This window comes from Osmerus eperlanus, chromosome 20, assembly GCF_963692335.1.
Source record: "Osmerus eperlanus chromosome 20, fOsmEpe2.1, whole genome shotgun sequence".
In the NCBI taxonomy this organism is placed as follows: domain Eukaryota; kingdom Metazoa; phylum Chordata; class Actinopteri; order Osmeriformes; family Osmeridae; genus Osmerus; species Osmerus eperlanus.
The window spans coordinates 10541665-10565304 of record NC_085037.1 but is presented as its reverse complement, the minus strand read 5'-3'; the positions used below and the strand labels follow the sequence as shown (position 1 = coordinate 10565304).

Sequence of the window (23640 nt, the reverse complement as noted above, 5' to 3'; positions counted from 1 at the left end):
ACACAAATGACATGCCGTCGTGTAAATAAGATAAATAACATAAGGCCATTTAGTTTGTTTAATAAAAGAGCAAGCTATATACCTGTTTTATAGGTAAGGTAACCTTAAATGACTTATTTTGGGATCTGGTGCTATATACATTTTTTTTAATTAAAATTGAACAAAATTAACTTTGTGGGGGGTGCCGTTGGGGGGGCGGAGCACCCCCGTTATATAATGGTAGGGGAAACACTGGACGGAAGTACCTTTTGTACGTTCCCATTTGGGCCTCCCAATAAAAGCTGCTGCGCGTGTGTGTGTGTGTGTGTACGTACAGAGGATGCAGCATCCGGATTTCCTGGCTTGGGTGGAGAAGGCATGTCAGTTGCCTCTTTTGCCTGACATCATCAGATTTATCGCCTGGCAACTCACCCCTCTGGAGGCCAGTCTAGATCTAGATGCCCAGGTAATATTGTGTATTTTATTTGTATCTAGGTCTCAATCTTCAAAGTTCAAAAACACAGCTCTGGAACACGGCAGAGTCGTGTATAAGCAAGAAGACCATTAAGCAAGATGATTATTGGTCTTCAAAACTAACCACAAACACAAGCAGGTTCTGGAATGTGGAGCCATGGATCTATTGAGAAATAAATCCAGACGCATTGAGCTGCACTAACTCTGTGTTGTGTTTTGCGATGGTTTGTGTTGTGATGAGTAGGTGATTCGACTGGACAACGTGTGGTATGAGCGTGTGAAGTCTGCACCGTTCCATCAAGGTACGTGAAGCCCACCCGCCCCAATGGGATCATTTCCCCTTGTGTTTTGTTAGGATGCTTGGTGGTATTGTTGTGGTTTCTTGATTATTGGGCAGGGTGACAGGCGTCTGAATGCTTTCAGAAGAGGTCATAGGCCGAAGAAGGAGAATCGAGGCCTAAGTTGTATTAGCTACACTGTGAGAACCGGAATGCGCGTTAAGGGCTGGGGGGAACCCTGCTTGGCAGTCATGAGATTAGCGTGTGTGTGTGTGTATCTCAAATAGTGAGGTTGTTATGGGTAAGAATTATATAACAAAAGCTTGCTAGACAGTCAACAAGGCTTCTGAACAGTGAACTAGTGGGGTTCCAGGGGTGAAGCAGCTGGGATCGTTCAGAAATGAGGACATAAGAGCTAAGAATACCCCCTTGTTCCTGGAATCGTACCTTAAAAAGTTCAGGCCAGGCTGACCCAGTCAGAGAGGGAGAAATGGTAGACGGAGGGCTGGTTAAGTGGTGGCGTGTGTTAAGATTGAGATTGGCGTGAACTGAGGTTTGAGGAGAAAGTAGAACATTTAGAGGAGTTCATCAACGCTTTACGAGCCGCATGATTGGGGTTGTTAAGGACAGGTTGGCCTTGGTCAAACTGTGGGGAAAAAACCTTCTAAAACTTCTAGAAGGTTGTGGAATAGTATCTGGCAGGGCTGGGGGATTGTTCCTCATATCTGTCTATATAATGGGATGTCCGGAGAAATGTGATTGCTTTTTGTATTGTTGTTATTGTAGAAAACAGACGTCCATAGAAGGTAGTAGAAAAAAGTAATCGAAGGCAAAATATCTTTCAACAGCTCAAGGCAGCTCGATGGTTTATTTCGGCAAGGCAGATGTGCATTCACAAACACATACAGGAAAAGACAACCACATTTCCTTGGACATCTCATTATATAGACAGATGTGAGGCACAATTCCCCTCCCTGCCTGATATAATGACATAACCTTCTAGAAGGTGCTTTAACCAGTTCCTAACCACCCCACAACTGCATGTGCATCCTCTGGCTCTTATAATGTTGATCAACTTCTCTCTTACTGGAAAAGCCCCCTCTACTTCACTTCCCATGTCCCCTCTTCATCTCAACCCCAGTTCACCCCAACATGCTTAAACCGTTCCTACATCCTCCATCTCTCTCGGTTCTGGCCGAACCTACCACTTCGGATGCATGACTGTAGTCCCTTAAGACTAAGTTCATAGATGATTTGCTCCCACCCGCTGCAACCTGTCTCACTCCTTCCTTTCTGACAGGGCCTCTTCAGTTGAACGAGTCTACCATACACTGTTGAGCAACAACGGCCTATTTTTCTAAGGATACAATTTCCTTTCTCATACTTAGTTTGCCAAACCTCTTCTCCCATCATACTTCACTTTGTTTCTGGTTAAACCCAGTTGAGAGTGGAGTTTATTAACTGCGCATAGTTTATTAACTGCGCAGATAGTAGTCAGCCATTTTAGGCCCCAACGTCTGACCTGGTGTAACCCTCCCTGGTTTGCCTCGCTGTCCCATAATCAATTTCCCACTACAGTATCTTACATGTACTACTGTTGCCATCAAGCCAACTTGACTTTGAAAGATATTCCGTCCCCGACTCTATCTTTGAGTTTTTTTCCTTCTGAAGAGCAAACTTCATCCACAACAGTATATAATGACGTTTTTGTGTGTGCAGCTCTGGACATGCTACAGATCATCCATAAAGAGCCAAGCCACAGGTCTTTACGCCTACCCCCTGAAATAAGACACCAGCAGAGTGAGTCCGGGCACGCACGCACACACACACACACACACACACACACACACACACACACACACACACACACACACACACACTGTAATAGAATTTTAGGATACGTGTAAAATTAATGTTTTAAATGTGGTTAATTGATAAGAAACATGCTGGAACAACAACGTATGATGTTTGCAGGAAGGGGAGATAATTAAGTTAAGTTTGTAGAAGGTGGAGAGGTTGTAAAGTCTTAGGAACTGTTGGGGGATTGTTTATAATGGTTGTCTGTCTTAAGTATTTCTGAGGGTGATGACCCCACAAATGTCTGGTGACCATTTGGGATGATCATCTCCTGGAGTTTTATGACTTCCTGACATGGAGAGAATCGCAGCATGAGAGTTCTTATCACCTGGGGGGAAGGTGCTTTGGGACAGCAGGTTCTGAGGCTGTGCTGTTTCAACTATGATTGTATTGTTTTAGGAGTGAGACAATGATGGGAAGAGACTGAAAACAGATGCATGTCTCTTCTCTAGTCCAGGAGATCCTTGTGTAGGAGGATGTGACTGACGTTCATAATGATTAACTGTTGTTTAGAATGACCAGATGCTGTGAGTGTATACAAGACATTACATTTAGTCATTTAGCGGACGCTTGCATCCAAAGCGACTTACAAGAAAGAGCAAAAGGTGCATAGGTCAATGATAAACAACGTGATGGCCCCCAAAAACAATGTCGGTAGCCAAAACATGAAGCATACATTGTGAAAAGCAAATATGAGCCAATGGGTAGAACCAGAAGAGCATGTCGTTAAACGACATGGTCCACTAAAGTGCCCAGAGTGTACCTGGAGGAAAGCCAGCAACAATAATCTAATTCCCAGCGAGTACATGGTATGTGTTAGGATCCTGATCAGTCTGCTGAACAACATTTATGTAACGTGTCCTCCAGTGGATCGATCACCGAGCGCTCTGTTACGTACTTTATGGTCTAGAATAAATCATTTGTATTAATCCGGCATCCTGACTATTTGAGCACACAGTGTCTTCAGATTTTCCACACTAACACACACACACACACACATATTTCCAAGTTGAGTGATCGTACCAGTTTCATTTGTGATTTGTGTGGTTCCATTGGCAGGTTGGGAGGCTTATGTGATGGGAACAGTACACCTCAGAGATATGACCCACAGCCAGTCTGAGAGTGACCACAGCTTCCAGACAGCTGAGAGAGAACCATTGGAACCTGCTAAGGATCCACCCCGGTCCGGTCAGAAGTTAGAAGGAGAGGAACCTGCCCAGGATCCACCCTGGTCCGGTCAGAGGGTAGAAAGGGAGGAAGCTGTCCTGCAGCCTGCCACTACCCAGAACCCCCAGAAGACACAAGGAGCACCGACACCCCCACACTCACCAGGTGAGACACTCCCACACTCACCAGGTGAGACACTCCCACACTCACCACAGTCACTGTCTTTCTTAGACAAGGGTTTAATCAAATATTTTATCTTATATTTTAATTTTATGGAGGGAGGCCTCACAGCAAAGGTGTGATATTGGTTCTCTTCTATTCATTGATTATAGCTGGTAGCACCTGTTTCCCCTTAATATGGAGCCTTCAAGACCCTACTTTATGTGGATTGAAAAAAGCCTGAAGGCTCTAAAGCCTAAACAAGTCCCCATACTCACGTCTTTACAACTTCAACCCTCTACCCCAAACGAAGTGTGACCGCAAATGTTCCCTTCTTAGGTTTCTGTTTTTTTCTAAAGTCGGTTGGTCGTTTCCTGTGACGCGGTTTTTGCACTGTGGTAATTTCCTCTGCGGTATGTCCAACACAGGCATACAAACAACTAGAACTCTGAAAGCTGGAGTGGGATCAGAAAAAGTGTCAACTGCCAAATAAGCAGTAGTCTGTCTTATACATGACAAACACAAACAAAGGGGTTAGGATGTGTGGATATCACACATTTTTGAAGGTAAACGGTGGGAATCTCTCTCCAGTCTTCATCAAGCAGGAGCTGAAAGGCGCTTGTGGAGGAGTTCCAGACCAACCTGGAGAAACGCCTCTCCCTGAATATCAGGGTAAACTCCTACCACCGTTGCTAACGGCAATCCCTGGCTAACACCCGCTACAGAGCATGCGCTAACATTATATGCTTAATGTAGCCTCTTGAGTCGTGTAAACGTTACTAACCTCTGCGTACTCCTCCACCCTGTGTAGCCAAACCCTTTTTTTTTTTTACATTCTGAGTTATGACTGTATCACCTGTGTGCCATTTCCAATGTGCATCATTCGTGGAATTTGTGCCATTAAGGGCATGTTTTGTGGTTACTATATCTGTACTGTCCGGCCATACATAAAGGCCATCTGAGAGACATGTTCTTCACTCATGCTGACCACTCTGCCATGGACGGTCACATGATCCGAGCTCGTGCTAATAAACCAAGTCAACCCTTTTCCTTGTTGTGCATCCTTGGCCTGCCTTCTGACAGAAATCCATCTTACAGACGTGCTTGTGGTTAGGCTAGACTTCTTGAGCCTAACGTAACCTGGCCTTGTTGGTGTGGTTCTCTTCTAGACTGTTTGTATGCAGACCGAGTCCAGTTCTCTCCTGATGTGCAAGACTTGACTAGCACAGACACTCGTGAGTTAACACTTGGATGCTGCCACGGTAACACATACTTTGTGTATCTTTGTCTGTGCTAATGCATCTTTGCTTCTCACTCTGTCAGGTGTGTGTGAGGCAGAACTGGAGGAAACCTTCTCAGGATCCAACCTGGATGGGAGGCGACCATGCGGGGCCACAGGTGAAACCAAACACGCACAAATTGGACATGATGTGGAAAAAACATCATACTGTTGTAATTATGAAGATGGTTAATGATTATGGACTTAAAGATATTTGTAATCACTCTTTGGTATATGCTATATTATTGTAAACCATATTATTACAAGTTATATTATAGGAAACCAGATGCAAAGCTGTTTGCTGATTATTGTTATTCCTAAACAATAGTAGGAGACATGAAACCCAAAAATAAGGTTTAAATAATTAAAGGATGAGTGGGGGAGAGGAGCATGTGTATGCTTTCATAAAGGACCAGGACGCATAGCTGTAACTTATGAGACATATTTGTGGCCTTACGCCCAGAAGCCTAATGCAGCTGGCTGTTCAAGGTCAGAAAGAGCCTAATTGGAAGAAGTGTCTATGTAGGAAAGTACCTGTTTTGAATCCCCTGAGACAAGGGATCCGCTTTGTAAGATTACCTAATGTCTACGAAACCAACAAATATCGTACCATATTAACATACAATGGGGAGAAGACTATACAAGTTAAATTGTCCGGAGAAAACTTCAGTCTGATCCCGGGATCACGCTCACGTTCTATTGGCAATCTTTGTTACCTGAGAACCAATAAAACACTTTGCATCAACCCTGCTGAGTTCCAGTGCTGTTGAGAAGTGACTGAAGACGTACAGAACTTTTGTTTCATCAGACACCTGGTGTATAACGTTAGTAATGAGGAACTGTTGTTCATCAAAACAGGATGTAAAATAGGATGTAAAACAAGATGTTTTTTGTTGCTTTGACAGAAAACCCCCTCCGGGCTGCCAAGCACATAAGAGACTACGTACAGAGCAGGCGGACTGAAGCTGTGGTCGGTGAGTACTGTTCACAGTTCATCTGAGCGGCAGCTACTTAGTTTCCTTCCTTTCTTCAACTCCCAGTTGTGGTCTCTGGTTCGAGAGTTTTTTCTATTCTAGGTGAAGGTCTCCTTTTGTGTTATGGGAGGGATATGCAGAGGAGTTCTACCGCCTGTTCAGATTACAGTGGCCTTTAATCATTGGTTGCAAAAACATCACAACCTTGAGATTAATGCTCCTCTATTCCCAGAAGATAAGGAAGCGCTTCTAGAAAAAGTGTCTCAGTTTCCATTCCACAGCTGTTATCAGTTTAATTTATGCTAAATTGCAGACCCACGCTCCCTCAGAAACCAGTGAAGTGGAAATGCAGGGCTGCACTATTATTAATGCAACTGAAGACCTATTAGATGGTACCTTCACAGCAATTTGGTACTAAGTCAATGAAGTGAATAGCCAAGTACAAGTTCAAGACAAAATCAACGGATGTATTACATATATGTAAGGTGCAGGTGTCTGATACACTCAAGTTGAGTATCTCAGAAGACTGGACAAAGAATACAGGAAATCAAGGGAATTAAATGGTATCACAATATGGGAGGATATAAGAGGATTAGCATAGCCTTCGCAAGCACAGAAAAAGGACACTGCATGCTAGATAGTGTTGTAGAAGAGACGTCTTCCAGAAGGATTCTCAAAAATAGTCGGAAGACAGGATATCTTTCAAGGCAAGGTGGCTTGATGGTTTATTCAGCAAGGCATATGCAGCATATACAGGATACAGAAAAAAGACAATCAACTTCCTGCGGACATCCTCCTATATAGCCTGATATGAGAACAATCCCCCCGCCCTGTGTCTCAATATTTCACAATCGTCTAGAACCTTCTGGAAGGTTCTTTAACCTGTTCCTATCCACCCCAAAACTGCGTATGCATCATCCGGCTGATAAAGTTTTTGATGAACTTCTCTCTTGCTGGAAAAGCACCTCTCCACTTAATAGCCCCCCTTTCTATGTCCTCGTCTGTATCTTCAACTCCCATTCACCCCCAGTCACCTCATCCCAACCAGTTTCTCCCATTCCTCCATCTCTCCTGCTTCTGGCTCAGGTCAGCATGACCTGTCACTTTTGAGACATGACTTTGGTCCTTTAGGGAACTTATAGCTGATTAAGTATCCTAGCATCCTCCTTGTTATGCTAAGTTCTTCCCTCATAACAGGCCACACTACTCAACACACACTCTTTCCCATCCTTAGGTTGCCAAACCAATTCCCCTCTAGACATCTTCCCTGTTCTGGTTTGATCCTGGTACTGAGTGCAATTCTTACTGCGTAGGTTCCCTGTCTGCTTCTTAGGCCCTCGACCTTATCCTTAGGGGCAAGACCCATCCTGAGCCCCCTACCGGTTGCCACCCTGCCCAATAATCAAGATTCCACCACAATAGCTTCTGTTTAGGTCTTCAGATAGGGCTTCTAGAAATGGCCTTGATGCTCCTCCTATTCCTTGTTCAAAGTTGCATGGCTTCATACACTTTGGTAGTGTGGTGGCTGGCTTTCTAGCCGAACAGGTGCGAAAGGCAGACACAGGGAGTCAAGCCACGTTTTCAGATGCAAACTCACGTTTATTGATCAAGTCAGAAGGCAACATACACTAGGTCTCTCCGCACACGAGATTGAGAGCCTACTTAATCATAGAATACAGTCAGTTTATATAGCACACAGAACGCCCCTGATGTCCATGGCAGTTATCCTGCCATGGTGTGATTATCTTCTAAACCCCAAAATGTCAGTTTGCCCTGCCCTCTGTTCTTTGCACAAGGTCTGAGCTTTCGTTATCTCTTGTAAGCGTTTGGTAAATATGTGATGTTCTCTCAGTTCTCTACTGAGAGACAGAAATGTTAAGACAACCCTATATCATGGTGTTTCCCCTTCGTTTATACCTGAGGTGTCATATATCCAGTTTTTGGCCCACCACAGTAGTATTGTGACCTCTGACCTACACGAGTGTCACAGGCATTTCCAAGTAGCACCTTACAAAGAACTAACTTATGGCTATGCCAGGCATAAGCAAACAGCTTAATGATAGTTTATCAATGATACAAGCAACATTATGACCTGGACATGTTTCAGCTGACCAAGGGTTATGTTCTCATGAGCTTAATATAGCAGGGTAAAGATCAAACATTGTTTATTATATTCAGAACATTCCAAACAGTATAAAAGTATTCACATATTTCATCCCGTAAATGTTATCCTTACGACCCACTGACTGACGTGTGTGTGTGTCCAGGTCTCTGTGCCGTGATAGAATGCCTCAGTGAGGGCCAGGATCCGTTCTACCTGTGTGTGTCATGCAAGAGCAGACTTAACCGTGACCTCATCATTAACCATGTCCTGAAGTACAGACATCGGCAGATGTACCTGGTAAGTGCGTACGCACGCCCGCACTATTCATTTCCTCCTCACTCACAAGACCCTCATCGTGAGTAACCCCCGCCGCACCTCTCTTCAGACTCTGCGATACCCTTGGCACTTCAAGGGGCTGTTGGCGGGCCGGGGCCCAGCAGAACAGTCCATGCTGCTGATGCAGGTGGCCAAGCAGGTGGAGGAGGAGAACCCCGATGAACCTGGAACGCTCCAGGTAAGAAGAGATTTGTGGGAGTGTTGTGTAGTGCTGTCTGGATGAGCTGTACATTCAAGCTCTGTTTATGTTCTGTTTGTTTTTCAGAAAGTACACCTGGACCCTGCAGACTTCAAAGAGATCAGACTGATGCTCTTTGAAAAAGGTGCGCTTGTAAATATTTTAATTGGCAGGCGAACCAATATCAGGAGAACAATACTTAACCTCGACTCTTGTTCTCAGAATCAGAAAGGGTTTCATTCGCCATGAAAGTTTGCACTGACAAGAAATTTACTTTGGCAGGAAGGTGCATACATTAAACATATAGGAATCTTAAAACTTAAATATGTGGTCTAACTATACTAAAGGTACAAGACTAACTAATACTAATAACAAATATAAAATATAAAGTAGCCAAATAATTTACAATATAGAAAATACACATTCTCCCTCCTATGCACCCCTCCACAGCTGTGACCAGACTGCAGGAGATCTGCAGGCAGAAGAACCAAACACAACTCCTGACCCTTGTGATCGAGAAACCAGAGCCTGGTACGATTGCGACCACTAGTTCTAGGTAGCAGGATGTACAGTATTGCATATGTGGTCTTTTTATATCATTTCAGAGTTACATTAACTTTAAAACAGGCTTGTGGACAAGTGGAAAAACGGGGAACCAGTACATGCTAATAGGAGCCCTTCTAAGGTCACAGTCATGTGACCAGTCATGTGACTAGCCATGTTTTCAAAGAACAGGCTACAGATGTGTACATTTCTTACAGTGCATTCCGGACTATTTCTGCTCGTTAGAAAAACAGAGTTGATTTTTATGTTCACAGTGGCGGTCAAACAGGAGGTAATGGAGGGTCCGGTGATCTCCCATCATGGTAGGTGCTGGCTATGATGGACATCTTAAAGGAAGTCATTTTCTATAATATTCTTTGGCCTAGAAAGGTTATTGATTAAGTTTCAACTTCCATTAAGATAGAATGTTCTTTGGCCTAAGACAATCATTGCTTTAGTTTCCGCTTACTGACTAATTGTCTAACCACTTGACTGTTTGACCCTGGTGGTTTTGCCCACACAGCAGGCACAGAGTATTAAGTTCTCTCTCTAGTGTTGAACATCTGTATTAAGTTCTACAACCTGTTTACTTTTGGATTCCTTTCTCTCCTTGCACATTGTGGAGTTCCTCTTTTTGTTGAACTATTGAACTGGTCACGTAACTGTCTGGAACTACTGTTTAAAAGAGTGCTCAGATAAGGTCATGTCAGAGCCCTTCTCATCCAGACACCGTTAAGGTACTGTTTTAGAACTGCTCCTTCTTGCTGCAAGATGAAACAGATAAAAACAAGTTCTTCTGACCTCAGACCTTTTATTCACAAAAATTCCACAATGTTTTCACCCTGCTTAGAATAGCTTTGTAAAGGATCTGTCTGACCTAGTAATAGTGTCTGTTATTTTAATGGTGAGGATAGCTTGGTCTCACTCTAATAAGTGATGTGGTACTTGAATGAAATATCTGTGTGTATGTGTGTTCCTCTACAGAGGTCAGACAGAAAGGAAAGAGGTGTTCTGAAGACTCGAGGGTCACGGCTCTGGAAAGGAAAAGGCCGAAGGTGTCAGACACGGAGTCTGCTGTTAAGGACAATGTTCCTGACGCGGCCCCCTGCAGAGGTCCCTCACCGTTCCCCCAACCTATCCGGGGAACATCCACCAGCAGATCCTCCCACAGACCCCCGAACTCTTCACACAAACCCACCAAGACAGACACACAAATCAAGTCCCATACAAACATCTCCATCAGGGAAAGCGAATCAAACGTCGTCCCATTCTCAGACATTCATCCAAATCCCAGAGACATTACAACAGCCCTATCCATGGATAAAACCCCCTGTGAGCCGATCGAGAAGGGTTCAACTGCCCGAGCGACCACTCCGGACACAGGGCTCTCTAGTAATGATCCCTGTAACACAGACTCTGACACCTCACCCAAAGCTCGCTACAAGCTGCCCCTAAAATGGTTAAAGAAGCAATCACACACAGATGCCATAAAAGGTCAAAGTTCTCAAATACCAAATGCCCAGGGTCCACATCACTCACATTCTGACATGGCTATAGGCTCACAGAAAAATGCACACGAACACTCTCCCATTTCACCTAAGAGACTGCAACATGAGCAAGCCATTGAACGACTTTTAAAATCCTCAGAGCTTCCAAGTCACTCGACCAGCAATACCTTCGGACACTCATTTGGCCACTCCAGCAACCCAACCAGTCCTGTGATGATAAACGCCTCCCAGACGACCCACCTACAAGATATCCCCTTGGGGAAATCAAATCAGGCCACCTTAAATCTAGCTAGGTCCGCCTCCTGTCCTGACCCTACCACAGTCCCGACTTCTCCTGATAGCCACATAAAACAGTATTCCAAGGAAGACTGTCAGAAATTTGTGGATTTCGTTCTGTCCTTGCGGAAGAATGGTATCATACCCCAGGCTACCACCTCGGCCAGCCGAAACAACTACGTGGAAGCTGGCAGTAGGGAAAGTAAGACAAAGAATATGCAGCTGGAACCACAACCAAGAGGTACACTTGGCGCTGAAATGATTGACAGAGAGACAATGGGTCGGCGTATCTACACACTGCTGGAACATCCCATGCCATCCCATGCTCCCATGCATCCCATCCCAGGTGTTATTAGCTACGCTGATGCTAGCTACCATGGGACTGCCAGTGTTGGCCCCTTGATCACTGACCACAACCCTCCAACGCATCCAGAGCTCAGGGAAACACAGCTGATGGAGGGCCACCTCGGATCACCCTACCCTGGACTTCTCTCCCCTATGAGTGTTTTCCATGGTGGGCACTATTCTGGTGAAGTCTACCCCAGAGAGGGCTATCCTGAGCAGGGTTCTTTTGAGACGGGAGGAGGCTCCACGTTGAGTTACGGTGGCAGCTTCTACCCACCGTTATCGGCACCAGTGGCACGAGAGCTGAGAGATGTCACGACCAACAGGGCTGGCTTGGAGTCTGACACAGCTGCTTACAGGTACTGGTGGAGAGAGTGCTCTAGAATCGAAGCTAAACTAACTCACTTATGGAGATGGAGGAAATTATGCAACATAGTGATTCAGACCAATGACACCTCTTCTGAACCCTCCGCCTAACATTCCTCCTACTGCCAGCGTTGAAACTGTCCTAAGCAATATTGCTAAGTTCCCTCCCAATATCACCAATGCTTTTGGTATCTCTTCTATGGGAGCCATTATTACAGATGAGGCTTGTTTACCATATCACGCCAAAAACACTGCTACACTAATACCATCTCCTTACTCACCTTCACAGTCCAGGGAAAAGCTTCCCCCGTCAGTGGTCATGTTATGTAAAAGGCCCAGTGTGATAATGCTCAGCTAAACCTCCCTCACGGCTTTGAGTGGTAACTGATTGTAAGGATGAGATCTCTCTCTCCAGGCAGGCCGGAAGTAGGCACGACAATTAGAAAAGGTTTGACTCGGTTTCATTAGCTCGACGTCGGATCATGCCACCAATCCACAACAGAGTGGCTAGCATGAGTGAGAAACGTCTCTCAGATAGCAATTATATACATTAGCTGGACAGTACAGATATAGTAACCACCAAAACATGCCCTTAAACAGTATACATTCCACGAATAATGCACAGGGGGAAACGGCACAGGTGATGCGGTCATAACTGAGTTTGGAGACCATTAATCACTTCCTCGCTCTCCAGAGGTTGCACAGAGTGCATTCCTAGATCTATATATGTGTCCTTCCAGGGGCCCACGGAGTGACCTCTTGATCTCACTGAGACACAAGCTTCGGGTATACAGAAAATCTGCATATCGCTAATCTAAAATGCTTGCGAGTGCTTTAACTGATCTTGAATTGGCATCCAATACTTTGATGTTGGATGTTTTTATTTTGAAAGTAGGTTGTTGTTTCTAAAATGGACGTTTTAAAAATAAGTTCATTATTTCCCTGCGTTGTTGCCTCACACTGTGATTGTGTCCACAGGACATCGGCTGTGACCTCGGGGATGTGCTCTGAAGTGGATTACTCTGGTGTAAGTGTGATGAAATGATGCACTATTGTATTGTACTCAGACACAGAGAAGGTATAGATGGCGTTCACATAATGCCGTCAGTAGTTCCACACCAAGGATAAGACTTGAGACATATTTGAGGCTGTAGGTTCATGCATAGTGCTTTTAAGAATAATTCTGCATAATTTAAACTTAATCTAGCTAAACTAAATATTTCCCCTAGGATCCAGATAAATTACTGAATTTTTGGACAAACTTAACTTATGCAAGGGTAAGTGTGTGAACCTGTGTAACTTAATCCAATATATGTTTTGTGAAAGTTCATGAAAAGGTTACTGCTTTTGCACATTTATTACCAACGACGTAAAACAGACCAACTGCATCTCGTGTAAAGAGGTAGCAAAAGTGGTCCTACAATTTTCACATGATCAGAAATCTGCAAAAGGTGTCCTTTTAAATTATTCTTGTGTACAGTAAATACAGCTACAACGTTGGTCAAGTTTAGACTCCCTGAGTGCTTGACTAAAGTGATATGAAATATACTCTTCCAGGTTGATTATATGGCTGTGATTTTTCTCTTTTGCACCGGGCAGGTCATGGAATGTTTCTCTTATAAAGATGGGCTCTCTGACACTTTGGAGTGCTGACTGTTGTCTCATTCTTTTCTGACTGCATCAGTTTCTCTATTCACCCTGTTGGTGTAGATGACAGTAGTTTCGCATGCATTTTTAATTCCAGAACCAGGACTGATGTGTGGTCATTTCTTTCTTCAGTGTTTTCCTATCATGTGTGTAAGGTTCTGTAATGGTGTGTGCTTATTCCACTTGTGGTTTTATTCCACATACCGGTCCCCTTAGTATTAGTTCATTAGACTTTGCACCTTTTGTATAGTATAGTTAGACTTGTTTAAACTTACACCACTTAAGATGTACTCCTATATGTTGAATGTATGCACCATCCTGGCAAAGTAAATTCCTTGCCTGTGCAAACTTTCATGGCGATTAAAACCCTTTCTGATTCTGGTTTGTTCCAGAAGAGACACTGACTGCAGCAAGCTGGACTGCTTCATCCCGGCTACCTTATTTAGGGAAAGAAGCACCAAGCACACCTGAATCTACTGTTGCAAAACAAGAGTATTGAAATGTAAACGTTTAGTTGGACTCAGCACATGCTCAATTTCACCACAAATAGTGTGTTAATAGCAGTTATATTGTTAACTATGAAACTGAATGGTTGATGATAAAAGGGCCACTTTTTTACTTTTGTAATTTTATTTGGGAAGAGGCCATGCGTTTTTATCACAACGTTATCAGGTATTGTTAAAATGTTGTGAAAAACGTTGAAAATGTGTTAGTGGTTACTCGTTTGTGTTATTTGTTGAATGAAAACTATTGTTTTTGTATCTACAATAAAGAAATGTGTCCTTAAGGACATCAGTCTAAACTGTGAGAATGTCTGCCTCCACGTTGCTTTCTTCCAAGGACATAAGCTAAGCTTTGAGTAAAGCACAGTCAACAACAACAAAAAGTTTGCAGCGTGGTACTCAATGGTACAGAAGGCATACAGAAAAGGATGTAAGGGGAGACAGCGCAATTGGCATTCTTGTAAGTAACACTTAATCCCAGAGCACAGTACGTAGCTTAAACTACCATTGAGGTTTCACATTTCTGATAAACGGATGCCGTGAAGATCAAACAGACTGACTGCTGAAGGCCCGCTGATGAAGGATCAAATCCAGACCTAACGGCGGCTACCCCAGTGTGAAGATTCACATGTCTGGGTGAGTGCATATCTGTTGTCGACTGAAGTGGGAGTGAAGCTTACCGCTGAGACGATATCTCGACAATCAAGCCGTCTGCCAGCCATTTTGATAGAACTTCACACTACGTATCGAAGTGGTGTGGTTTCTTTTTTCTCCACCTCCCACTGCCCCAAACCGCAAACCTGTTGAGTAGTCTAACAACCACTTTCAGTCCGACTTTAATGACGGTACGAGCTACTGCTACTAGTACTACTACTGGTCCAGAGTGGAGTCAGTTTTTGAGCCCAGGGGTATGTAGCTATTTGCATTGACTTCAGTATGATACTGCTGTATGAATAAGACTTGGGTGTCTGATACGTTTATTTTATTGTAGCTTAGCTAGTCTATTAAAACGCAAACTTTGTATATGTGCGTTTCTTTGACATCAAACGCTGTAGACTTTGCTACGACACGTGGTACGTAACGTTAATAACTAGTGCTATTAGCTAGCTAGCCAAGTTTACGTTATGTCAGTACTAGCGCTGGGAAAAACTTGGTATCTGTTTTGGGGGGAAGGACGGGTCGGTTTAGGGAGCAGAATGTGTGAGAACTACCAACAGAGAAGAGGTTGGATTGTTCTTTAAAAAGGAAAACTTGTGAAAAGATTTCATTTCCCGTTGAGTGTCGTTAAAGCTACCAACGCTATAGCTAGACTACAGTATTTCGCGAAAAGAATGCGTCCTTAATGTTATTTGCGCCACCTGGCTGGAACTCCACTGCCATGTGAATGTCTGTTTCCTCTACTGTACAATGTACATGGTAGGCTTGCTTGAAGATGATCAAGGTGTAGCCTACTAGCTCCTGAACACACTAAGTCTGTGCCCGAAACTTTTGCTGCTACCTTACTTAAGTCAGTGCAGTGTGTGAGTCTTGATGCTGTCTGAACTAATCTTTAATTTTATTTATTTAAAGCACAGTCTTTCAGTCCCCATTTCTTTGAAAATTCTTAGTAGCAGTAGCAGGTAGTAACATCATGAACATGCAGCCTGAAGGAACCAAAAGTGGTATGTCAATATCACCTCACATGTATCTTCCTGTTTTGAATGAGTGCATTTGTGTTTTCTTGTCCGTCTAAGACATCTGTTATTTCTGACTGTAGGAGTGTGTGGTCAGAGCCTACTGTTTCAGTCTCTGAAGATATATTTGAACAAGAAGAATAGATTGCAGCCCATAATCGGTCAGTAGAAAGAATGTCTGTGTTATTTAAGATTTTACCCCTGTCTTCTGTATTATCTGCCGTTATGTTCTCAGCTTGGTACTGTTTACGAACACATGTATGTGAATGCCCAGTTATCGCCTTGCGATAACAGACGTCTAAAGTTAGCAGGGTGCACTGCTGTTTACAAAGGATGTGTGTTGTCAACTAAGGGTGGATTATTGTAGGCCTGCTATTCACAAGATAAGATGTATACCTTTATTCGTCCCACAATGGGGAAATTCGGGCATTACAGCAGAAAAGTGGACAGAAGAGTATATATAGAAATGTATAAAGTTTCTCTCTCTCTCGCTCTCGCTCTCTCGCTCTCTCGCTCTCTCTCTCTCTCTCTCTCTCTCTCTCTCTCTCTCTCTCTCTCTCTCTCTGTGTGTGTGCGTTTGTGTTTGGAGGTCTGAGCTGTGTGACAGAGTGTGTGAAAGCAGGTGTCAGGGAGGCCCTGTACCTGTGTGAGGTGTGTGTGTGTCGGCTCACTAAAGATGACATGAAAAATCACATCATGGGCAGTCTTCACAGATATAACTACATTGTAAGTATCTGTCAGACACATAATATCTCTCAACACTCCTCACATGCTATTTTACATGAACACATCACTCATCACATGACTTCTTTGTGAGCAGAGGGCATATCACCCACGTTTAGTATCTGAGTGGAAAATGAGTGGTGACCTGGCCAAGCTGGCGAGGCCTCTCATGGAGGTTGCTGAGATGGTGGAAGGAAGAGAGGGCACCGGAGATGTGAAGGTATCTCCTGTGATTGAGGACGTCTGTGATTGCGGGGGGCTAGTCTGTTGCGGAGTGAGTGTTTCCATTTTTAGATGTGTTTTCATGCACCGTTTTGTGTGTGGCGTCTTGGTCATCCCGCTAGGTGATACAGTTGAATGCAGCGACGTACGAAGAGATGGCGTCCCACAGTGAGAGCCATGGTCTGTGCCAGTCAGAGCTATGCTTCTTCTCTTTTGCCGTTTCTCTCCTCCCTTCACCCCTTATCTGATCTCTATCCTTTTCTCCTCCAGCTCTCACCGTTCTGCAAGCCTTCAATTGTGGTCATGGCCAGACAGAGCTCGAGAGCCAAATGCACGCTCTCACAGAGTATTCCACCATCCAATCTCAGAGGGTCGTAATTCCGCCAAAGAAGGAAATGAGTCCTCCTGAAGTCCAGTCGCAGAAGACAACTGTCCATTTTGACAGTCGTTCCATTGTAATGAACATCTCTGTCAAGTCAGAACCTGACTTGCTGGCTGCCACAGTTCAATCAGAGATCATCAAAGATGATCTCCACACTTTTACAGGCATCAAGCCGTTGATTGGTGAGTCTCAATCTGCAAAGAACGATATCCAAACCTGATCGTGGATTGTTTGAACAATACCTCAAGCAGTGTATGTCTATGGCATCAGGTCTGAAATGTGTTGTGGAGTGCAGAAGTGAGAAGGAAGGCCCTCCTCACTGTTTCCTGTGTCAGTGCTGTGATGTGAAGGCCACTAATGATGACATAATAGATCACCTGACCAACCCTTCACACCACTTCAACTACATGGTCAGTTTGTTCCTTGTAATGTGCCATCACAAGGACACATCATCCAGCACTGAAACATTTGTAGCGAGATTCAAGTATGTGCTGTGTGTGTGTGTGTGCTTGTAGATCAAATATCACGCAGAATATTTGGAAGGAATGAAGGCAGGGCCAAATGGCCTCAATCAATATCTCCAATGTGCTGCCAGAAAACTGGAGAAAGAGGAAGGGAGGGACAAAGTACAGGTAACACGTGCACACACACACACAGAGGATCTACAATTATGTAGATCCTGTGACGTGACTGTGACGATATGGTGGTCCTGGGAGGATATGAGGTCATTGGCCAATCACAGACGCTTCCCTTCACCCGTTCTCTCCCCAACTCCATCTCTGCTTCCACCTCCTCATCTCATGTTGAGATGATTTTACATTCCCCAGGTGATGAGATTACCATCCTCCCTGGGTAGCCAGATGGCTGTGAACAGTTACCAGTGGTGTAAGTTCCCTAGCTTAATCTCATTTATCTCTATCTTTCTTCTTCCTCTTCACTCGTGGTGCAAGTTTAAGAACATGTACTATGTGGCCAATAGTTTTGTGGACACTGCTCAGCTTGTTGTGATGGGAATAATGTTGATAGACTTGTATTGATTAATCCTAACTATGAAAATATTTGTGTGTGACCAAAAAAAGTCACAAGACAGTGTTGTTTTCAATGTCACAATGGCCCAGCTGTGTCAGTGGGGAACAGAACCTTGGCAGCCCTTTCAGTTTTCCTCTCAATTCCCCATTCAGTTCTCCTTATACAGGCCTGGTTTGGCTTTGCCCAGGCTGTTGTAATCACACACTAATCCAAACAGACTCAGTCTCGTTGATAACCTCTTAACCTGACTCCATAGATATTAAAACAAGGAAGTACAGAAAACCTTCATCAGACATGATCTAACAAGTACAGATATTGGAACATCTCCAACAAGGTTTTATACTTAAGCATTAATATATCCTCCTGTAGAACTAAGGACTGTTGCCCAAAACAATGAAAAACATCCCCCATTTTTAATTGGCTTGATAATGGCAGGTCTAATCACCCAACATCAAGGCCCAACCTCCCTAATGCTTATTTAGCTGTATGGGAAAGAATTCCCACAGACTCAAATCTTGTGGACAGCCTTCCCAGAAGGATGGTGACAAACTCCATATGAATGCCCATGGTCTATGAATGAGATGACCAGCAAGCTATACAGTTGTGATGGTCAAGTGTCCACTTCCTTTTGGCCGTACAGTGCATGTTCCTTTGTTGATTGTATTGGGCTGTAGAATTGGATGTTAAGTCTGGGGGATTGTTTTTCTTTCATCTGACATTCTCTGTTTGAGTCATTCAGCAAACTCATCCCTGGCCCTGGTTCTTTTGAATATGCTCTGTCTCCCGCTCTTTTTCTCTCCCTTCCATTTCTCTGCTTCGTGTGTGTCTCTACCTCTCTTAGGCGTAGACATGTTGAAGTACGGATATTATGAGGTGACACAGTCAGACATCAAGACAGCAGAAAGGAGAGAAATACCTAGTGAGTGGACCTCACGAGTTAAAATAATCCAATATACTAAACAACCTACATGGTGGTCTCTGTCATATCTTTCTGCACTTCTCTTTTGTCATCTAAGAAACGGGTCACCATGCAACAAAGGGCACAGAGCAAAGCTTGTCACTGAAGCGCCATGCATCCGGGTCACAGCGTGATTGTGGTAAGGTCACAGGAGTTGAGGAGGTGGGGCCAAAGACCATTCGGGTGAAGTCAAAACGCCGTAAGCAAGTGTTTAAGGTAAGCCTGTCTCTGATGGATGGCCCACTTGTGCTGGAGAGGACATCCTTCAGTCGGGACAACTCCCTGGCAACACTCTCGCCGGACACCTTTGTTGGACCAATCACCTTCCCCTCCGCCCAAACCAAGACCTTCACCTCAGACATGGATTCTGATCCAACACTGCCCTCTAGTGGCCAACCTGGACCTTCAGACCTGCACCCAGCTTCACTGGGCCACCCCCACTTCTATACTAGAGACCAGGACACGAGAAAGCATAGAATGGCCACTACCAATCAATATGACGGTTACTACGAAAACTCTTGTGAGACTGTGAGCACTGACACTGATCGTTACACTTTCTATGAAGACGAGGTGGAGAGGTCTGTCGGCACCCCGTTCCTGGATGAGAGGCAGGAGAACAACATGTCTGCCTGGGTGCAGGAAGTAGGAAAGGCCTACGGCAGACGGTGTAACATGACAGAGGAGCCAAATGACAGTCAGTTGGATTCGGGGGTTGGGTTGATTGTGGAGGTGGTTAGTGGGCAAGGAGACGAGGGGAACACTGACTCTATCCAGCATCATCCCTCCGACCAGTATCACCCCTCCGACCAGTATCACCCCTCCGACCAGTATCACCCCTCCGACCAGTATCACCCCTCTGACCAGTATCACCTCTCCGACCAGTGTCACCCCTCCGACCAGTATAACCCCTCGCACCAGTATCACCCCTCCGACCAGTATCACCCCTCCGACCAGTATCACCCCTCCGACCAGTATCACCCCTCCGACCAGTATCACCCCTCCGACCAGTATCACCCCTCCGACCAGTATCACCCCTCTGACCAGTATCACCCCTCTAGTGGGTACTACCACTCTACCCAGTATTACCAGTGACAGCCTCCCCAGCAGGACCGCACAGCCCCAGGAATACATCCCATCACAGGGCATCACCAGCATGATCACAGGCCTTACTTTAGTACAGACCCAGGGGCTTGGAAACCCAGTCTGGGTAGTAGGGATGCTCTCAGGAATGTTTGTGAGTTCCTGCAATCAACAGGTCCCTATTACATGTTCTTTTGTTGTGTTTTGACATTATGTTGTTATTTAATTTCTTTTGACTGTCTTCATCAACAGATGATCATCTTTAGTCTGCACATGATATAAAGAGAAGATGCAGAATGATGGATGAACACCTTTTTTGATGTTTACTGCTTTACTTTTTCTGATGTAAAAATATATTTTGCTTTACACAAAAGTATAATTGGGTCCTAAAAGTATTTACGAAAACCAAAATGTGTTTTGTATTTGTTGGAGATATGTAATGTCAATTTGTTCGTTTATCTGTTTACCTATTTTATCCAAACACATCCTACCATTAATGTTATTAAATGGCTCGATTTATATACAAAGTTACGGTTTTTCTAAGATGAATCTGGTTTGTTCTGATCCAGACTTTTTGTTTTGAGATTGGCGACTGCATATTTTGAACACAAAACGTAATTCTTGTTTATGCTGGGGTTTTTTTTCTTTTTTGCTTGAAAAACAGGGAGAAAGTATTTGTACTTTTAAAATTGACAATCTTTTAAAATACTTGTGTTAAGCTCCTTGAGACAATCTTTAGGTTTGTTCATTTGTTGATGTATTGAGCCTCTTTTCAGACCTCTGCAAATAATGAAGGCTTACAGCTGTCAGTTTGGGTTTCTGAAAATGAGTTTCCAACGAAAAAATAAAGCATATGAATTCAGTACTAGGCTAAATCTGTGTATGTTGTCTGTGCCAAGTCACAGCTGGAACCAAGCTGAATTCCACTTGTTATATCACAGTTTCCACTAGAAAGAAATCCAAATCTTTGCTATATCTGATTGCCTCTTGTCTTTTTTGTGCAGATAAATGTTTCTCATAGAATACTAAGCTTTTTCTTGATTTAATATAATACCTAGGTCTGTGTTCCAACTTTGCTCTACCTTATGGGTTGAAAGGGAAATAATGATTAGGCCTGCTGCCTAATACATACAAAATGTCCTCCAGTCATTTTTCATCGCTCAAAGTGAAATTGGTCAAATACACTTGAGGTACTGGCAGTGGATTGCTGATTGAAAAATCAATGGCATTCTTTTTGAGTCATCTTCATTTTGCAGCTAAGGATCCTCACCGTGCAACGGTAAATTGTCAGAGCCATTACGCCCCCTAGCGGCACAGAGCTAACAATACAGTGTGACGAACCAACACACTCACGGATACCGATCCATACAATAGTGTCGAACTCCCCACTTCCCCAATAACAATCCCATAACATTTTTAATTATCTTCTAATTTTACTGAAGACTAATTGATATTGCATCGCTCCCATGTAGAGAATCAATTTCATCTGGAACGTTTTCAGGGAACAAGAATGATCTTGTTACCTTGACAATCATGTACATGTACATTTCAGTTTGACTTCTACCAAAGTAAGAGCAGCCATGTAGCAGCCCGTAAATTGGATCATTCATGTGTTAAACTCTTAACCATCACAGCTGTGGACTGTTGTTTTGGCCTCCATCAAGCTAAATAGAAACAAGTGATATTTTCAGTATTCTTTCAGCGCCATGCCTACAGGGATATTTAGTACATGGGACCATCAGTTCATCGATAATGAGCAAGTTGTCACGGACAGGATTAAGGAGAACCCCAGATATCCATTCAAGGAGGAGGAAAACTGTAAGACATCACCCACTTGGACTAATCTCACATCTGATGTTTGTATTTCTACATGTGATGGTAGTCAAGTTCGGTATAGCCTAGGCCCTAATATGTTTTGTGCTTTCTTCAGTTTCATATTGACCTAATTTGTTGGCTTTGTTTTGACACATCGTCTTGTAGTGTTTGTTCTTGAATATCTCCATGGGAACATCTGGAAAGGTTCCCTGTTGCTGATCGCCTCCATCATTGGAACTGCCACGTACCTGAACATTGATTTAGATGTGAGGGCTAAATTATTAAAAACACGTTTCACCTGTTTTGTTACTTAACACATGCAGTTACTTTAACCTGGAAATGGCCTTCTGCTCTCGTTTCAGGACCACAATAAGTATGGAGGTTTCCTTGTGTTCAGCTTGTGCCTCTCTCTATGGCTACTCAGTTCTGGAGCCTTCCGCAGACGCCTTGTGATTGATCATATGAATAAGGAGTACCGTTTCTACATACACGAACACCTGCGCCACAGTGGCCCTCTGCATCAAATCTATATCCGGCTAATTTCACAGAAGAGCGGCGAGTTTCTATTCCTCTGAACTCTCACTCAAACAATTTTGACACCCTACAGTTAGGCCTACCAATGGTGTTCCTGAACCCTTTGGATTTAAATTATTTGACAATCTGAATTATGTTGATTTCTAGAAGAAATTCCATCCTTTTTAGGGATTATGATCATGACACATGCCATTGACTCATTTCAGGACAAGGTCGACGTATGTTCAAGCTGATGCTGAATGGTTACAAGATTGAAGAAAGGGAGCTCAGTGGCTTCTCAGAGAAATATGAAGTAGCCTAGCGACAAACGTCACATTCTGTTAAAATTTCTGAATCTAGTTGTTTCAATACGATGACACGAATATTTGATACAAAACAACTTCTATGTTTCTTTTCACAGTTATTGGAGTGCCAAGGACGCAGGATAGCCAACAAGCTGAACCTTAACTACTTTGACTACGCAGACATCTCCAAACGCCACATAGTTGTTCACCGGCCTAAAGTCAAACTTTCTGAAACATTACCAAAGGTCTAAGGAGACCCCTCTCTACTGTATTCTGATTAGCAAGTGCTAAAACACCTTTTGACAAAGTTTGGACCTCTCCTTTAGAATTAATGAAGCATAATTGTGCAAGGACAAGCCTACCACGAAAACGTGGATGTAGAGCTTATTCAAATAAAAAAACGTCACAACGTTGTAGCCTACTTTAATATAGATATCAAAACATTCCGGTGTCGTGCCAAGGCACTTATCCCGGCCAGGATTTGCATCCCCGCGGGAGCACGCATGCACTCAGAGAAGCGGAGTTAACTGCTGCACTTCGAATTCACCTCTTAATTGGAACAATACCGACGTGGAAGACTCGACAGGGTTTTCCATAGTAACAAGGGACTCATTTTTCTACATAAATACGTTTATTTGTCTGTCACATTAAGGCGACTTGTGAATTGTTTAATGCGTCTTGTGGATTCATCGACAGTGTTTTCCAAAGTTCCATATTGCCATATACATGGCCGACTGATAGGCCTATCTATGTGACTCGACATCACATGCAGGTTTATGAACAATATTTGTTAATCTGGCTACTCCATCTGTCCATTCTTCAAAAGAAAAAAATTCGGATTTGAATTATTTGACGACCTTTGAATCCTGGCATATTCATCCCATAGGCGCCTGACGGGCCTCTTTGTTGTTGCACGTCATGACAGCAGTCGTCAGCATGGCCCTCTAATCCAAATGTGTTACTATTT

The 23640-nt window shown here is 43.7% G+C and overlaps 3 protein-coding genes across 10 annotated transcripts in view; all 3 read left to right on the top strand.

The window, feature by feature from the left end:
- LOC134040969 (uncharacterized) overlaps positions 1-14272 on the top strand; it is a 37199-nt gene extending 22927 nt beyond the window's left edge. The window contains exons 50-67 of one of the 3 annotated variants that reach the window (XM_062487173.1): positions 317-445; positions 698-755; positions 2451-2531; positions 3648-3783; positions 3832-3920; positions 4506-4586; positions 5084-5149; positions 5238-5312; positions 6099-6167; positions 8435-8568; positions 8657-8785; positions 8873-8930; positions 9236-9316; positions 9604-9651; positions 10313-11816; positions 12802-12850; positions 13053-13100; positions 13863-14272. In XM_062487173.1, the coding sequence (XP_062343157.1) occupies positions 317-445; positions 698-755; positions 2451-2531; positions 3648-3783; positions 3832-3920; positions 4506-4586; positions 5084-5149; positions 5238-5312; positions 6099-6167; positions 8435-8568; positions 8657-8785; positions 8873-8930; positions 9236-9316; positions 9604-9651; positions 10313-11816; positions 12802-12850; positions 13053-13100; positions 13863-13874 (2847 nt within the window). In that variant the 3' untranslated portion in view covers positions 13875-14272. The remainder of the gene's footprint in view (positions 1-316; positions 446-697; positions 756-2450; positions 2532-3647; positions 3784-3831; positions 3921-4505; positions 4587-5083; positions 5150-5237; positions 5313-6098; positions 6168-8434; positions 8569-8656; positions 8786-8872; positions 8931-9235; positions 9317-9603; positions 9652-10312; positions 11817-12801; positions 12851-13052; positions 13101-13862) is intronic. The other 2 variants (XM_062487175.1, XM_062487174.1) reach the window with 2 other exon arrangements.
- A 226-nt stretch (positions 14273-14498) lies between these two features.
- On the top strand, positions 14499-21065 carry LOC134040976 (uncharacterized). Of its 6 annotated transcripts, none has more exons than XM_062487191.1 (12): positions 14499-14609; positions 15587-15634; positions 15730-15807; positions 16236-16372; positions 16467-16589; positions 16714-16771; positions 16862-17155; positions 17244-17383; positions 17489-17605; positions 17801-17858; positions 18844-18921; positions 19019-21065. In XM_062487191.1, exons 2-12 carry the CDS (start codon positions 15604-15606, stop codon positions 20050-20052), a joined length of 2148 nt encoding a protein of 715 aa, XP_062343175.1. In that variant the 5' UTR covers positions 14499-14609; positions 15587-15603; the 3' UTR covers positions 20053-21065. The 6 variants fall into 6 exon arrangements, with proteins under 6 accessions (XP_062343175.1, XP_062343173.1, XP_062343174.1 ...); XM_062487189.1 differs by having other exon boundaries at positions 14505-14609; positions 15548-15634; XM_062487190.1 differs by lacking the exon at positions 14499-14609 and adding an exon at positions 14633-14881.
- Positions 21066-21382: 317 nt separating this feature from the next.
- Positions 21383-23068, top strand: LOC134040989 (cation channel sperm-associated auxiliary subunit TMEM249-like). The gene is made up of 6 exons (XM_062487212.1): positions 21383-21608; positions 21732-21858; positions 22021-22121; positions 22218-22410; positions 22596-22681; positions 22790-23068. Exons 2-6 carry the CDS (start codon positions 21747-21749, stop codon positions 22922-22924), a joined length of 627 nt encoding a protein of 208 aa, XP_062343196.1. The 5' UTR covers positions 21383-21608; positions 21732-21746; the 3' UTR covers positions 22925-23068.
- Positions 23069-23640: the final 572 nt, after the last annotated feature.

Excerpts from the sequence above, each read along its gene's own strand:
- LOC134040976 (XM_062487191.1), top strand. The coding sequence starts at position 15,604 with ATGAACATGCAGCCTGAAGGAACCAAAAGTG. Across the intron at positions 16,772-16,861 it reads GTCCCACAGTGAGAGCCATG|CTCTCACCGTTCTGCAAGCC; the intron begins GTCTGTGCCAGT and ends TTTCTCCTCCAG. Across the intron at positions 17,384-17,488 it reads CACACCACTTCAACTACATG|ATCAAATATCACGCAGAATA; the intron begins GTCAGTTTGTTC and ends GTGTGCTTGTAG.
- LOC134040989 (XM_062487212.1), top strand. The coding sequence starts at position 21,747 with ATGCCTACAGGGATATTTAGTACATGGGACCATCAGTTCATCGATAAT. Across the intron at positions 22,122-22,217 it reads ACCTGAACATTGATTTAGAT|GACCACAATAAGTATGGAGG; the intron begins GTGAGGGCTAAA and ends CTCTCGTTTCAG. Across the intron at positions 22,411-22,595 it reads GCTAATTTCACAGAAGAGCG|GACAAGGTCGACGTATGTTC; the intron begins GCGAGTTTCTAT and ends GACTCATTTCAG.